Consider the following 13641-nt stretch of genomic DNA (forward strand, 5'->3'; position numbering starts at 1 on the left):
TACTCCCAAAGCTGTTTTACCCACCCTTCCCGAATGTATAACACTATTTTGGCTGATGTTGTCATGCGATGAGCCCAGGAAGAAATGTTGCTTATTCATGGTACAGACACAAAGCTGTATGAGCAGCAGGAGAGTTTGCTCTGTGACTTGGATCTCCAAGTGGAGTTGGTTATTGAAGCTGAATTGCTCTCCAGACAGCATGCATTGCTGCTAACACCTCTGTCTGAATGCGTGTAAAGAAAGCAAGTTGTGTTAGAGCGTACCTGGACTTGTTGCTCCTTTCTCTGTTGCAAAATCTAGCACTTAGTGCTTGGGGGGATCCTGGACTTAGGAAAAGATGTAAGTATCCAAGCAGTTGCAAACTGCTGTCAGGATGGTGTTCCAGGTGGATGAGCAAGTTCCTCTTGGTTGTCTTAGAGTTTACCACTGGTACAGAGGTGTTGGGTTAGCAACAAATAATGCTGAGATCTAAGGGCTGTTGTCAGGTACGTTTGAAGCGTTGCAGGGAGTCTCCTGGTAAACCTAATTCCAGACAATTCTGTAAGAAAATTTCTGAAATTTGTCCTTCCTCTTGCATTTTGTTGAAGCTGAGATGAGGTTTCTGGAATGCAAGCTCAAAATCTAGTTTGGTCATTCTTGCCTTTGAGTAATTAACCCTCTGCTCAGTGTTGGAGGGTTCAGGCTTTCTTGATTTTGGGGGACTGCTATACCAAGTTTGAGGCCAGCACCATAAGCTGGTTCTCCTGCTGTAGAAAAATCTGGCGGTGGTTTTGGTACCTTCTGGCTTTGGAACTGTTAGAAAACCATGGCTCAAGTCTTGAGGCTGCTGGTGATGTTCTGGGAAGACCCTTCTTGACCCCATCTGGCAGTTTCTGTTGTGCAGACAGTTCCAGTCACACATGAAGACTGGCCTGAAGGGGACATAGTGACAGCTGCTGCTGTGTGCACTCTGATGGAGACAACCAATAATACATCTGGAGATGAGAAGAGACGACTGTTCACCAAGCCCTGCCTGCAAAGAACAAGCTGAATAACTTGACCAGTGGCATCTGCAGTAGCTGTAGGAGACATGGAGCCACTGGACACTGCCCTAAAATCTCCGAGTCACAGAGATTTTACATATCCCTGTGTCAGTTGTTTAAATAATAATCTGTAGTGTTAATCTGGAAATAGCTGTTTCTGAGTGTCTGATTGACTTCCAGCTTTTTGAGTTCTCATGTGCATTTGTCTGTGTCTCTGAAGAGTCCTCTGCTGTAGATCTTCTTAGTTCTTGTTTTCTTGTTTGTTTTGTGTTTTATGTGTCATGGTTTGGTTTGGTTTTTCCTTGAGATGGGTCATGTCTCCCCATTTCTTCTTAACGAACAGAAGAGGTTTATCACTGGCAGATGCTTTCTGAACCATGGTTGATTCTTAAAGCAGTTGGATTCTTGCATTACTGTGTCAGATATTTATTTTTTTCATTTGAAGCACCTCAGCTCTTCCAGTATCGATCATCACATGTAGACACTAGCCCAGAATGAGTTAAATTATGGCCTGATGTCGCACCGTGACATCTACTCCGGTGCTGCCTGCCTGCTGATGGGCTTTGTGCTCTTTGCAGACCGAGTCTGGGCTGCCAGATTGCGGGGTCAGAGAGCTGCCTCTCCAAAAACACCAGTGAATAACAAAATCTTTCTGCTCCTTTCTGGAGAATTTTGACTGAACTGAAACCTGGTCCATAGCACTCTGCGTAGTTTACTGGTGGTTCTTCATAAACTCATTTGCTTTAAAATGTGTTAACCAATCTGTAATAGATGTTTGCAGTGCTTGAATCTGGAAAGCTGTCAACTGCCCAGGTAAACTTGGATGAGTCACAGCAATTAAGTTAGCTTTTGCCACATTTGTCACCCAAGGTGTAATATTGTTAATGAAGATTTGTTGACTGAAACCATGCTGGTAGGACATGATGTTATTAACGTTTTATTGATAAAACTGTGTATCGACCGCTGCTGTTGTAAAGACCACTAGCTTGGGTGTTACTATTTATTCTAAAGTTTGGCACAAAAAATAGGAACTTTCTCCAGAGCTCTGCTCAGGTCTTACAGAGCTCATAGGTGGGAATTAGCAGGAATGTTGATTTAAGTGTTTTAATTTTTACAGTTATTAGTTGATGCTCTTCATATTTCAAATGATCTCTAATAATGAAAAATGTAAGTTCTCCAGTCTTCAAAACTATTGAAAATTTGAATCCATATCCATAAACAGAAGTCTAGGATGGGTAACCAAGCAGCTGCTGTTCCTTCGCTAGGGGAAAGCAGTGGCTGCATGGCTGTGTTCTTCCCTGGGCAGCACGGACTTCTGAGGTTTTCACTTCATCGTGAAGGAGTAACAACAGTATTTTTTCTTACTGTCTGATTTTAATTAAATGTTTGATGGTAGCTTCTCATGTTGGTAGGTAGGCCACGTATTCCCCTGCTAATAGTTATCTGAAGACAGTGAGAAGTGAAAGATCTGTGCAGTCACAGCACCACTGATGTCTTTAATAAGCTAGATAGAGCCCCAGGCAGTCACTCGGTGTAGATGTCTCACTCTGAGCTGCCAGGTCTGAGAAGAGATCCATGTGCCCCTTCTTTGGCAGAAAGGGCAGGTCAGGCCTGGTAGCCACTCGTGTTGGATTTGGTGGCCAATGTTGTGTTGTATGCCAGTCCTGTGTGCTCGGGGAGGACCCTCAGCCATGCCCATCACTTCTCTGGAAGTGCTACGTGAGGAGCACTCTGCTTCAGACTGTTGTGCAGGGGACTTTGCTCCTTGAACTTGATCTTCCCGGGAAAGTCTGTTATTGAATACTCAGGAGAGGATGTTGCCCGGTCCTAAGTAAGGAGTTTCCAAGTGTCCAATAGAGCGGTTGTGTCTGCTGTAACATGCAGGATTTCAGCCCACGGCCCCCTCTTTGTCTGGCCGAGTCGTGTTCCAGCCTGCTCTCCTCGCTGCCAGGTATGTGGCTGGGAAAGAGGAAGATTTCAAGCACAGCAGCGACTGAGCTGTGCATTAGATGGTCCTGGAATAAAAAAAAGATGATGACTTGTGGTGGATAATTTCAGCATCTGCCAGAAACAACAAGCTGTTTTTCTTCTGTTGGAGAAAGTGAGGAGACACTTCACCAGAGGTAAAGTGCAGGTTCAGTTGGCAGCTTAACTTAGTGTGAAGCTCAGCAGAAAGCCCAGATGAATCTGAACGCCTGGGGCAAACAGGAGCGGCAACATTTCTTGGCCTGCAGCAGCTGGGCATCTCTAATTTCCTCAGGTTGAGTTTGATTTCAGAGCAACCCACAGAGCTGGAAAGCATCATTCTCTCCTGTTCTGAGGTCTGCCCTCTTCATCCTCATCAGCTGGCCGTTGAAAGCCACTGTAAAGATTCATTGTCAGGGAAACAGAATTGCAGTGGCAAGCAGGGATGTTCCTCAGCATCACCTCCTTGGATCCATCCTCATTGGCTCCAGGAGTGTGGCAAGGTCATAGATGAATTGTTGCTTGCAGTATCCTCTGGGACAGAATGACCAAGTGTTTTTTTTTTTTTTTTATGCTCCAAAATTGTTCCCAGGGTCTATTTCTACCAAGGAAAGATTAGGCCAGCTGAAAGTGGCAAATATTGTAGGAGTATCACCTCTGTGGATCATTGCAAACTCATGTGAAGTGTTTGAACGTGAATTTGAGGAATATGTTAGTCCTGATCATTATACCTATAAATAAACTTCATTTGTCTGGGTGGCTTGACATTTTTGCTGCTTATTGTTGTAAGATCTGCTGTCCATATGGAAATCTGTGTGGGGAACATCTTTGAGAAGGAGGCATTGTTTGTATTCCGAGCAGCAAAAAAAATGTGTTCATCATCTTGGGAGGGTTCTCACGTGCTTCAAATCTTTAGGACCTTTATTTCAGATGTTTTTATTTCTATTTCACTTTGTTCTTCTTTCTATCAGCCACCCTAAAACATGTATTAGATCCTGTATTGCTCTGGAATGGGCTCATTCTAGAAGCTTTGTCTCCTTTGTAACTAAATAAGGCAAACAGAATCACTGAAGTCTTTAGTGTTAGAACTTGCTGAGCATCTCTGAAGATTACATCTTCCATAGTTTCTGTTTGTGATTGTGGGAACAGTGCTTATCTGCCACTGTGAAACACAAAATGTCACTGTGTTTTTAGATAGAATAAGGCGGCAATGTCTTTGAACTCCAGCTATAGAGTTTGATCCCCTAAACTCCTCCTTAAATGAGTTTCAGAAGTTGGGTACATTCTCTGTCCAAATATGTCCTGTTTAGTTCTGACTAAACCGTTCGTGAGTGGGACTTGCTTATCCTTTCAGAGGGAAGGACATAAAGAATTAATCAGCCATCATCACATTATTTCAGGCTTCCTCCTCCATTGATATAGATGAGTTGTGCCCATAGTAAGCCCCAATAGACAAGAATACTGAATCTTCTGCTTCATGGCTCAAACCAGCGCCAAATTTAGAATTAGAATTACTCTAATAGAGGGGAATAGGTTTGTGCCACATCTTTTGATTCTGGTGCCTTCCTCGTAGTGTCTACTTACAGCCTGCTTTGGGGAGGTCACACTGGTCTTTTTTTCCTGACTCCACATTGCACTCTTGTGTTTACTTTGCTACTTGTTCTTCCACTTGTGACCGCTTTTAACATCAGGGGCTTTACCACCTTTCTTTTTGGCACTCTCCAGGATTCCTCCTAGTTTTAACTTAAGCTTTTCCAGTTCTTCTGTGCCTGAATATTAGCCTACGTAGGTTTGGGCCTATGCTGTAGCTAGCTGTAGTTATGCTATAATATGGTTTGTATCTGTCCTCTGACAAGATTCATGCATCTTGTCATCCTGTATCTTGTTCAAGGCACAGGCTACAGAGCTGTGAAGGTGTTCTTTCTGCCTTTATGTTTAAGAGAAAAGCTATTTTAAAAATAAAAGGAGCATTAGGTCCATGAGAACAGATTGGGAGAAAGGACAGGCCAGATGATTTGGGTCTGGTGAGACAGAGAGGAAGGCAGGGACCGGGGCGTTACACCACAGAACAGCTGTGTGAAGCATCCTGAATTGGTACTGGAGTCATTTTTGATAGCCCAGGGTGTCATTTAGCATAAGCAAGTGTGTTTGCTCTGCTGTGGTGGGGCATGTAGAGGCCATGCAGTTCACAAAGGTCTGCTCCACCAAACTGCTGTGTCCCACTGCTGCTGTTTGGCTTTAGAGTTTTGTAACCTCACAAGTAGATGTGATTGACCTGCTGGTGTCCTGGTTATGGGTAGCAGGATTACTGGGCTTTGTTTCATCCACTGGTGTTCAGGAGAGTAGACAGCTCATGCACTGTGTTAGACTACTTTTTGTTAACTTGCAAGTCTCTCTCTTGTTTCCAGTCGCCATCTGCTAAATGGATTCCAGTGAATTTTTGGGATCTTTGGACCCCCTGTCCTTGCCTGACAAACCACTTATTGGTGATCTCCCTGCTCACATGGAGTTTGGGGAAGATCTCTTGGGCTCCCAAACAGCTTCTACCCAGGAAGTTTCAGTTCTTCAGCCCCCTGACTGGGATCAGTCCAAACAGATGACTGCAGATGGGGACATGGACCTTCTAGTGAAAGCAGATGGCCTGTCTGAACTAAACAAATCAAACGACCTTGTTCTAGATAAACCTAGTGTCTTGGATATGCTGGAGAAACCTGATGTCTTGGATGACTTGGATAAAACTGCTGACTTGACTGAGCTAGATAAATCGGAGGGTTTGGATGGGCTATGTAAGGCACATCCTTCCCAGGATGTGGGGGATGGACCAGCGGACTCCTCTGCTCTCTCTAGAGAAGCCCTTGTTCCAGAAACATGGAAAGAAGGGGAAGATGCACCAAAAAATGATTCTGGGGACCTAAAAGAAGACAGTGCTGCTGCTATTCCTGCACTGTCTGAGGACAATGCCCCTGAATCACCTCAACAGCCCATTCCTGCCTCTGAGGACCTCAGCAGTGCCCCAGCCACAGAAGAAATCACAGCACAATCCTCAAGCCCACCAATGGCCCCACCACAACTTAATCTTAAACAGACAAAGAAGATGCGGCTGAAGGCACCAAGGAAAAGCTCACCCATGCAGAGGGAAGGGCTGGCAGGGGAAGCAGAGGTGGAACTGAGCCCAGACAACACTGCTGCAGCTTTGCCCCCGGAGCCCACCGAGGAAAACCAGGCAGAAGAAGGGGATGATAGTGGGAACAACTCACTTAAAGAAAGCAGTGTACTGAAAGCACAGGAAGCCTCACCACCAGCAGGTAGGTTGTTGTCTCTGCAGAACTTGTCTGTTGCTCAGGAAGTCATCCTGCTGCCCATTGCTGAAGCTGGAATCTGTTTTGCACCCCAACCTTTCCCTTCGTCTGCTGCGATGGAAGTTATCAGTGCTACTGATGGGCTAGATTTGGGGAAAGTGTCTTGCTTACAGGGAATAATGCTCTGGAACGTGCTTCCTTGCTGCACATAAGCTCTTGCTCTGTCTTTCATAGCTTTAACTTTGATTTTCAATGCTTGTGTCAGCTAGCAGCTTCCCTGATAAAGCTGCAGCTGCGCCTCAGCTTAGCTCACATTCTTCATCACTGGAGTCTTTGCTGGAACTGGGAGTCACCAGGAGAAGGTGTTTCCAATTGGCGAAGTCCCTCTGCCCAGGCTGGCCATGCTCAGCAGACACTCGGTCTCGGTCAGACACAGTTGGAGGCAACTGCCCAGCTTGCCTCCCCCATGCAGGGAGGTCTCCCCCATACAGAACTCCTCCCAAGCCACATGTTTGGATCTCTGACTACACATGGTGGGTTTAGGAGCTTTCCTGTGTCTGATCACCACCAAAACTGTGCTTGTTAGCCAGGACTGTCTGAGACTTCATGTGCAGACTGACCCAAAGGGTGGCTGCATTTGCAGAACACCTGCCTTCTTCTGTTGGAGAAGAGCAAGATGTTAGGTGCAAGCTTCTTCTGTGCTTCTGTTCCAGGAGAAGACCTCTCTTGGAAGGGAAGTGAGCTGCGAATGGACAAGGTGAGGAGAATGCAATCAAGTACGTATGCTACAGGAGCACAAAGGGTGGCTGGCTGTTGTCAAACTCGATGAGGAACACTGGCTGTCTTGTTGCCCCTCTGGGGAGGAGGTTGCATGCCCTCTGCGACGGGGTGATCCCTCTGCACTGCCCCTGTGCTGTTATGTGGCTTCAGTGTGTCCCTGCTATACCCAGCTGGAATGTCATTCTCATACACCTACTTCCCTCTCTCCCCCATATTTCCAGCTCTAGTCAGATATCCATGGAGTCTTATCTGTTTTCAGCCTTATTGGGAAACCTTCAGTTGTATTTCAGTTATTGGGAAAGCAAATCACAGAAGCTGGAACTCCACCATGGTCTGGGTTATTTATCCTTGGTTGTCCTAGCAGATAGTTAGCCTAAGTATTTTCTGAATGTCTTCTAGGAGCACAAAAGAAGTGAACGAACCAGAAGATCAGAAGCTGCCAGGCTCGAAACTGTGAACTCCTCTGAGAGCAGTGAGTAACTGGGGGGGTCAGTGCCTGTTTTCAGCCAAGGAGCAGAGCCCAGGCCTGTTGTGGGCAGGTGGTTCATGGTGTGAGTCTGATGGGAACTCTGGGGCTTCTGTGAGGACTTTCAGGGGCTGGTCCTTTCACCCTGTGAGTCTTCATGCTGCAGTTCTTGCCTTGCTTTCTCAGGGCACTTAGGGTGAAGGGAGGGTTGTAGTATTTTTACAGGTATGTGGGCACCAAGCACCAAGTAATAGGATGAAACTCTGGGATTGTTCCCAGGAAATCCATCCCCCGTATCCTCAGCCAGGAACTTTCTTCCTTTGTCTCTATGGCAGCAGGCTGTCTGAAGGAAGGTTGGATTTTGGGGATTTTCTTGCAGAAGTATGTGAAGTGTCTGTTCTTTGAGATGTGAAGGATCAGCGTGCCATTCCCACTGGTGTGTTGCTCTTCCGTTGCCTGCCTGTGCTGGAAGCTGATGACCCAGCTTGTTCCCTTTAAGGTCTACCAGTTCTTGGAGGTTTTCAGCTGTAAATATTCACACTTTGAGCTTCTGCTCAACCTTGGCAGATCATGACTTCCTAGAGAGGAATTTACTTAAGCCCAGTTTGCTTAAAGATCTCCTGACTCATCTCCAATTCCAGTAGAGTATCTCTTAGGGGTCCCCTAACCATTCCCTGCAGACTGGTGCAAAGCATGTAGGAAGGTGACCTCAGAAAGCCCCAGCATGTGTCTCATGGCAGAACTTTCTCAGTTCCTCATCAGGGCTTTCTGTGCATCTTTCTTTGCTGCTTTGCAGTTCCGGTCTCTGACGAAGACTCTGATGCAATGGTGGATGATCCCAACGATGAGGATTTTGTTCCTTTTCGTACCCGACGCTCAACTCGCATGTCTTTACGCACTCAGATGGCTCAGCGAGCTGCTCGCTCTACTGTCACCAAGATGACTTGTGCCAACTGCCGGACCCCACTGCAGAAGGGCCAAACTGCCTACCAGCGTAAAGGGCTCCCGCAGCTCTTCTGCTCCAGCTCCTGTCTCACCACCTTCTCAAAAAGACCACCTGGCAAGAAGATATGCACCTTCTGTAAAAAGTGGGTGTGCATTTCCCTCTCCTCAATGCTCCTGCACTTGTGACCCCATTCACCTACCCCACAGCCCTGCCTGCCAGCCCCCGTCCCAGTGGCCCTCATGCTTTCTATTCACTCGCATCACTCGTGCCCACAGCCAGCTGCTACCCCATGTCTTCCTTCACACACTGCCTATCCCATGTTCCCTACGCCCCCTTCACATTATTGCCCTTCCCTGCCTGTCCGGGGGCTCAATGCCCATATCCCAGCCTCCTCTCAAAACCACCTCCAACATGATCCATCTCCAGGCTTCACCCCTCTGGGCTGGGAGAGAAGCTGCTGCGAGACCATTCTTGCCACCCTTTTGGGACACCAAAAAGTCCTGTGCCATCCTGTCCCTTCACAGCAGGACTGGTGTGTCCCTGCACTAACACATCCCCTCCTGATCCCCAGGGAGATCTGGAACACCAAGGACTCTGTCGTTGCCCAAATCGGTTCAGGCAGCTCTTTCCACGAGTTCTGCACCTCTGTCTGCCTGTCCCTCTACGAGGCCCAGCAGCACAGACCAGCACCTCAGTCCGCAGATGCCTCAGACATCAGCCGCTGCAGTGTCTGCCACAAACCTGGCGAGGTAAACAAATGCTTGTCCTTCCTGTGTGCTGGATGAGGTGCTTGTGACCTGTAGCACTTGGCCACACCTGGGACCATCACAGGGTGTTTGCCAGGTTCTCCTGTGCTGTGAGGTCTCAGCCTCTGAGCTGGCATGGGCTTGCTCCAGGTCCTTCCTTATTACAGTCCTTATTCCAGCAGAAGAAATAAGGCTTCTGCTTCTCTTCATCATGGAGCTCGTTGCTTCCTGCTCTTCCACTCTCCCAATTGCCCTGCTGACATTTGGTGAGGGAGCCCATCCTGAGTCCGTACCAGCCTCCAGTATGGCACTTGCCCGAGTTTTGGTGTGCGAGCCCATTATCACAAGGGCCATGGTAGCAGTGGTGCATACATGTTGGAAGGAGGCACGTGCTGGTTTTGGAGAGTGACAGTGATGATGTCTCTGCAGATCCAGCATGAGGTCAGCAATGGGAGCGTGGTTCACCGCATCTGCAGTGATGCCTGCTTTACCAAGTTCCGGGCCACCAAAGGGCTCAAAACCAACTGCTGTGATAACTGCGGACTTTACATCTACAACAAGGGCTTGCCCCTGGAGTACCTCTTCCACGAAGGCCAGCAAAAACGCTTCTGCAACTCTGCTTGTCTCAACAGTTACAAGAAGGTGTGTGGAGTCAGCTGCCTGGGTGGGGGGGTCTCTGTGGGCACACAGCTCCTTTGCTTGGCACAGGGCACCTTATGCAATAGCTGGTGACTTGAATCCCCTTGGCTTTTTATTGCTGACAAAACATTTAAGAGGTTGCTGTGGAGAAACTTTGAAACAGGCAAACAGAATTTATTTATTCTGCATGGGGCCCGCCTTGTGCCTGCGCACAGGTCAGGCACTCAATAAGCTGGACTGTGCAACGACACTGGTATATGCAGTTAGCATGGGCTGGCTTTTTTTGGGTGTCTCCTGAAAGCTTGGCTAGATATGTTCCTCTGTGGCCTGAGCAGGCTTCACTTAACTGTCTTGATGGGGTTGCCAAGCTCTGTATTCCTGCAAAGGTGATCTTTTTTTGCTGCTGCCACCTGAACCTGCAGACTGTGAGCCTGGCTCTGGCATCAGGAGGTGTTCCCTGTGGGGGAGCTGCCCCGTGGTGGATACAGCGGCAGGGTGGGATGTGAGGGTTGGACCTCGCTGGCTGTAATGGTCTCCCTGGCAGCTCCGTTCTGCTTTGTGTTTGCAGAAGAACACTCGAGTCTACCCATGCATGTGGTGCAAGACACTGTGCAAAAACTTCGACATGCTGCCCAACATGGATCGCAGTGGCAAGATGGGCCTGTTCTGCTCCATTTGCTGCACTACCTCCCACAAAGTGAAGCAGTCGGGCTTGGTTGGTAAGAGCACCTATGTACATGGAATTGATCACCTCTGCACTCTTAACTCCTTCCTTGGCACTATTTATTGCATGTGGATGAGACTGGAAAGAAGGCACATTGCTGGCCTGGGGAGGAGATTTGGAGACAGAGGAACCCTTGCAGCATGTAGACAAATTAATACCAAGGGTTAGTGTACGTTACTGTTCTTGAGAATGCAGGAAGCCATTATAGTGCCATACTGTGCTGACATTGCCCTTTCCATTACATGGAGTACCAGGGTGTTCAGGAATGGGTATGGTCTCTGGTGCAAGTAATGCAGCCTGTTTGCCAAAATTCCTGTAGAGGCAAGGTCACTTCCTTGAACCACTCTGCTCTCCATCTGTGTTTAACATTTCTGTCCTAACAGAATCTGGTGCTGTTGTTTTTCTTGATGTTCTTGTCCCTTGCTTTTGGATAATAGCTTTACAGACTGAGAATGAGTGAGTAGCTCACATGCCATCCTCAGAATCCAGTCCCACGTCCTGTGCTGCTGACCTCACCAATTCCTATCTGTCTCATCAGGTCCCCCTAGACCCTGCAGCTTCTGCAGAAAGAGTTTATCTGAACCCTGTTATTACAACAAGACAGACCGGGTTGTCTACCAGTTCTGCAGCCCCAGCTGCTGGACCAAATTCCAGGTACTAAAATATCCTTCATGCTGGGCTGGGCTGGGCTGTAGAGCTCATGCCTCCTTTCACACTTGGCAGAGAGTCCACCTTCCTCAAGCTCCTCAGGGAAGGTCTGTGAGAAAGTCTCTGCAGGAGCACAAGAATTGCAGTGACTGTAGTTGCCAATAACTCAGTCTGGCCCTGTCTCCCCCTTCCTCCATTGGGATGAGATGAGCTGTAGTTCTCTCCTGTCTTATCGGGTTGTGCCCAGCAGGAGTGCAGTGCAGAGCTGTGCTGCTTGAGTGATTTGGGAGGTAGTGGCCTTACAAGAGCACAAGCAAAAGCACAAGTAAGGTAGCAAAGCACAGTGGGCACCTGCTAGTGGGATGGAAAGGGGCACAGCTGCCCTCTGAGCCAGACATCACCAAAGAGCATAAGTCTTCTGGAATGTGTTGTCTAAAAATGTGCAACCAACAGGCCTGGATACCTCATGTTTAATAATCCTCAAAGACTTGACTGGAGGTTTTTAATCTTCTGATGCTAAGTTTCAGCATATGTGGAATGTTTGGAGTATTCAAAAGCAACTGGAAGAATGTTAGTTTTGTACAGTTGTCAAAGAACAAAGCAACAGCCAGGAAGACCTGGGAAACTTGGGCCAGGACATGACTTGGACAACTGAGAAAGAGAATCTAGAGGTAGAGAGTTAGTTACTAGCAGTTGCAGCATTTGTGTTTGGAGTTTGTTTTTTTTCTTATGGTTTTTGTATTGGCTGTTGACTGTTTTTTATTTTGGGGTGGTGTGTGTTTGGGTTTATTTGTTTTAATCCTTGATGTAATCCTTCACTGAGATCACAAACGGTGTTGGTGTGGTAGCTGTAGAGTTCATAAGACTTGAATCATAGAATCATAGAGTAGTTTGGGTTGGAAAGGACCTTTAAAGCTCATCGAGTCCGACCCCCTGCCATGAGCAGGGACATCTTCACCCAGATCAGGTTGCTCAGAGCCCCATCCAGCCTGGCCTGGGATGTCTCCAGGGATGGGGCATCCACCACGTCTCTGGGCAACCTGGGCCAGTGTCTCACCACCCTCATTGTAAAAAATGTATTCCTTACATCTAGTCTAAATCTATTGTCTTTTTAGTTTAAAACCATTGCCCTTTGTCTTATTGCAACAAGTCCTACTAAAAAGTCTGTCCCCATCTTTCTTATAGGTCACCTTTAGGTACTGAAAGGCTGCAATAAGGTGTCCCCATAGCCTTCTCCAGGCTGAACAACCCCAACTCTCTCAGCCTGTCCTCCCAGCAGAGCTCTTCCAGCCTTTTTATCATTTTCGTGGCCAGGTCCACGTCTGTCCTGTACTGAGGGTTTCAGAGCTGGACACAGGATTCCAGGTGGGCTCTCACCAGAGTGGAGCAGAGGAGCAGGATCACCTCCCTTGACCTGCTGGCCATACTTCTTTTTATGCAGCCCAAGATACAATTTGCCTTCTGGGCTGCAAGTGTACATTGCTGGCTCATGTCCAGCTTTTCATCCACCAGTACCCTCAAGTCTTTCTCCACAGGGCTGTTCTCAGTCCCTTCATCTCCAGCCTGTATTGGTACTGGGGGTTGCCCTGACCCAGATGCAGGACTTTGTACTTAGCCTTGTTGAACCTCATGAGGCTTATTTGCATGGGGCCACTTCTCAAGCTTGTCCAGGTCCCTCTGGATGACATCCTGTCCCTCAGGTGTGTCAACCGCACCACTCAGCTTGCTGTCATCAGCAAATTTGCTGAGGGTGCACTCAATCCCACTGCCTGTGTCATTGGTGAAGATACTAAACAGTACAGGTCCCAGTACGAACCCCTGAGGGACACCATTTGTCACTGATCTCCATCTGGACATTGAGCCATTGACCACTACCATCTGGATGTGACCATCCAGCTAATTCTTTATCTACCAAATGGTCCACCCATCAAATAATTATTTCTCCAATTTAGAGAGAACGATGTTGTGAGGGACGATGTCAAAGGCCATGTCAAATCCAGACAGACAGCATCCGTAGCCCTTCCTTTGTCCAGTGATGTAGAGGCCACTAGGTTGGTCAGGCAAGACTTGCCCTTGGTGAAAACGTGCTGACTGTCCCAAATCACCTCCCTGTCTTCCATGAGCCTTAGCACAGCTTTTAGGAGGATCTGTCCCATGATCTTCCCAGGCACAGAGATGAGGCTGACAGGCCAGTAGTTCCCAGGCTCTTTCTTTCTACCCTTTTTAAAAATGGGTGCAATATTTGCCTTTTTCCAGTACATATCCTGGATTAAGAACTGTCTTGCTGGCAGATCTCAGAACACACTTGTCAAAGAAAAACCACTGAAGAGAGTGTTTCAAGATGGCTTCTTGGGGATTGGTATTAAGCCCAAGGAGTTCAACATCTTCGTCAGTCACCTGGCAATA

At 47.6% G+C, this 13641-nt stretch overlaps 1 protein-coding gene across 7 annotated transcripts in view; it reads left to right on the plus strand.

Moving 5' to 3' along the window:
• Positions 1-13641, plus strand: part of ZMYM3 (zinc finger MYM-type containing 3) — a 32617-nt gene that overhangs the window by 4472 nt on the left and 14504 nt on the right. For all 7 annotated transcript variants that reach the window (XM_071813518.1, XM_065846205.2, XM_071813520.1 and 4 more), the window contains exons 2-9: positions 5396-6292; positions 7000-7043; positions 7466-7538; positions 8329-8620; positions 9050-9227; positions 9654-9866; positions 10432-10582; positions 11126-11241. In XM_071813518.1, the coding sequence (XP_071669619.1) occupies positions 5410-6292; positions 7000-7043; positions 7466-7538; positions 8329-8620; positions 9050-9227; positions 9654-9866; positions 10432-10582; positions 11126-11241 (1950 nt within the window). In that variant the 5' untranslated portion in view covers positions 5396-5409. The remainder of the gene's footprint in view (positions 1-5395; positions 6293-6999; positions 7044-7465; positions 7539-8328; positions 8621-9049; positions 9228-9653; positions 9867-10431; positions 10583-11125; positions 11242-13641) is intronic.

Source organism: Patagioenas fasciata, chromosome 11 (assembly GCF_037038585.1).
Source record: "Patagioenas fasciata isolate bPatFas1 chromosome 11, bPatFas1.hap1, whole genome shotgun sequence".
Lineage (NCBI taxonomy): Eukaryota > Metazoa > Chordata > Aves > Columbiformes > Columbidae > Patagioenas > Patagioenas fasciata.